The sequence below is a fragment of the Ahaetulla prasina genome, chromosome 4 (assembly GCF_028640845.1).
Source record: "Ahaetulla prasina isolate Xishuangbanna chromosome 4, ASM2864084v1, whole genome shotgun sequence".
NCBI classification, from domain to species: domain Eukaryota; kingdom Metazoa; phylum Chordata; class Lepidosauria; order Squamata; family Colubridae; genus Ahaetulla; species Ahaetulla prasina.
Genome location: NC_080542.1, coordinates 8,429,221 through 8,432,110, shown reverse-complemented (window position 1 = coordinate 8,432,110; position 2,890 = coordinate 8,429,221). Strand labels below are relative to the sequence as shown.

The 2,890-nt window shown below is 43.7% G+C and overlaps 1 protein-coding gene across 1 annotated transcript; it reads right to left on the bottom strand.

Annotated features, from left to right (window-relative positions):
• Positions 1-822: 822 nt before the first annotated feature.
• LOC131197054 (vomeronasal type-2 receptor 26-like) lies at positions 823-1,719 on the bottom strand. The gene has a single exon (XM_058180666.1). The coding sequence runs from the start codon at positions 1,717-1,719 to the stop codon at positions 823-825; it is 897 nt and encodes a 298-aa protein (XP_058036649.1).
• Between the last annotated feature and the right edge of the window lie 1,171 nt (positions 1,720-2,890).

Sequence of the window (2,890 nt, the reverse complement as noted above, 5' to 3'; positions counted from 1 at the left end):
GACTCCCATTAACCATGTAAAATGAACAGAGTGGTTTAACAGAGAAGACAAAACTTTTTTTTAACCTAGTAAGGAATTAAACCAGTTAGCCCTTTGGATGAGGAATTCATCCACATTTCCAGGCAGAGAATGCTAATGTGAATCAACAGCAGTACTGACATTATGGAATTAAAACACAAACACATATACATAAATATATATACACGCACACATATACACATATACACACACATATAATTTTTATTATTTTTACAAATAACTCAAGGCATCAAACATGTCTAACACACCTTCATATTCCTATTTTCCAGGGGTGAAATGCTACCAGATTGGACCAGATTGGGCGAGTAGGTAGCGGAGATTGGCGATGGTTCGCCAAACTGGGAGCAATGGCTAGTTGGCCACACACCCGAACCAAACTCACCCAACACTTCCACATCTATGAGCTTTTTTCCATATTCAAGTTGATGAAGTGAAGCTATAAAAACCCAGAACTGGAAGCTGAGAACCTTTAGGCATCCTTAAAGTAAACCTCTCCAATCTCTTAAGAATATAAAGAGACGGATGCTCAAAATCTCAAAAAAAACTTTGATGTATTTGAAGGAAAAAAGGGTTAAGTTAAACAATCTTGGCAAAATTGCTGAAAATATAGCACAATGGGCACTTCATTTGGATGGAATAGGCAACAAAGAATTTTATTAATAATCCCAATCCTATATAAAATTTTGTTTGATAGAAATAATGATGTCTATAATTTCCTGTAGATAGCAGTTTTCTACTCTTTTTTGTTAATCATTTCCATAGCCATAAAGAATACATGATGCACTACATCCTTTTTATAAGTTGTTCCCGTTGGTTTAGCTCAGGCCGGAAAACAATGATATACCACTTTGGCAAAAATATGCATCCCAATAATGCAGCGCTGGAGGACAAGATGGAGAAGACCTCCACAGCTACCATGGCTTTGCCTTTTGTGCTCAGATAGGCTGGAGAGAAGGAGATCCACACACTGCAAAAGGCCAACATGCTGAAGGTGATGAACTTGGCTTCATTAAAGCTGTTGGGTAATTTACGGGCAAAGAAAGCCACAATAAAGCTGGCAATGGCCAAGATACCCATGTAGCCCAAGACACAGTAGAAGAAGGATGGTGAACCCTCATTGCATTGTAAAATCATTTCATGGAGCTCTGAGTGCATGTCCAACTCAGGGAACGGGGGATATGTTGACAACGAAAGAATAAAGATACATACTTGCAAGAGAGAGCAGGAAAGGACAGTAGAAAAGGCTAATCTTTTCCCCACCCATTTCCTCAACTGAGATCCTGGTTTAGTGGCCATGAAAGCCACAACCATAGTGATGGTTTTGGCTAGTACACTTGAAATGGCCACAGAGAAAGTGATGCCAAAAGTTGGTTGCCGGAGAAGGCAGGTCACTTTGCCAGGTTGGCTGAAGAAGAGCAAAGAGGAGAGTAAACATAGCTGAAGAGAGAAAAGGAGGGTGTAGGTGAGGGACCGGTTGTTGGCTTTGACAATGGGAGTATCCCTATCCTTAATAAAAGTTCCAAGTACCCAAGATGTCAAGAAGAAGAGACAAAGAGCTGCTGAGGCTAAACCAATTCCTAAAGTTTCTTCAAAAGTTAGAAAGACCAACAGTTTCATGATACATCCTGTCTTTTCTTTATTTGGATAATGATCTTCTGAACATTTGAAACAGTCATCCATATCTGGAAGAAAAGTCAAGACATAATTTTATACACTCCATATTTTTCAAAATAATATTCTTTACGGGTGCCAACTGTTATCCCTCTCAAGATTTTTTCTATTGGCTACCAGTTGGATTATGTTTCTATGGAAATGCTGTTTTTCCATCGTTGTGTCACCTGGGACCACATATAAATGAAGTTCAGTGGGAAGGACAATTATTCTATGAAATGTTGTCCTATCTAATAAATTTTTAGGTTATCTAAACGATAAAAACAAAAAAACAAAAATCATTCAGCTTCGGGAGGGACTGGATCAAAATTGGGTAGATCCAGGTGAGAGGTCGGAGACGCGTCTTGTTGAGACTGTTTGGGATGAATTTGATCCTGTGGCTCCTGAGGACATGGACAGGTTGTTGGGGAGATTGAATGCCACCACATGTTTACTGGACCCGTGCCCCTCCTGGCTGGTACTGGCCATGCAGGAGATGACACGAGGCTGGCTCCAGGGGATTACTAATGCTTCTTTGTTGGAAGGGGTTTTTCCTACTGCCTTGAAAGAGGCAGTGGTGAGACCCCTCCTCAAGAAGCCTTCCCTGGACCCAGCTGTTTTAGGAAATTATCGTCCGGTCTCCAACCTTCGCTTTGTGGCGAAGGTTGTAGAGAGTGTGGTGGCACGTCAATTACCCCAATACCTGGAGGAAACTGTCTATCTAGACCCGTTCCAGTCTGGCTTTCGGCCCGGATACAGTACGGAGACAGCTTTGGTCGCATTGGTGGATGATCTCTGGAGGGCCAGGGATAGGGGTCACTCCTCCGCCCTGGTCCTATTAGACCTCTCAGCGGCTTTTGATACCATCGAGCATGGTATCCTGCTGCACCGGCTGGGGAGTTTGAGAGTGGGAGGCACCGTTTATCGGTGGTTCTCCTCCTATCTCTCTGACAGGTTGCAGACGGTGTTGGCAGGGGGGCAGAGATCGACCCCGAGGCGCCTCACTTGTGGGGTGCCACAGGGGTCGATTCTCTCACCTCTCCTGTTCAACATCTACATGAAGCCGCTGGGCGAGATCATCAGTGGTTTTGGGGTGAGGTACCAACTGTACGCTGATGATACGCAGCTGTACTTTTCCACCCCAGGCCACCCCAACGAAGCCGTCGAAGTACTGTCCCAGTGCCTGGAAGCCGTACGGGTC

Excerpts from the sequence above, each read along its gene's own strand:
- LOC131197054 (XM_058180666.1), bottom strand. The coding sequence starts at position 1,719 with ATGGATGACTGTTTCAAATGTTCAGAAGATCATTATCCAAATAAAGAA.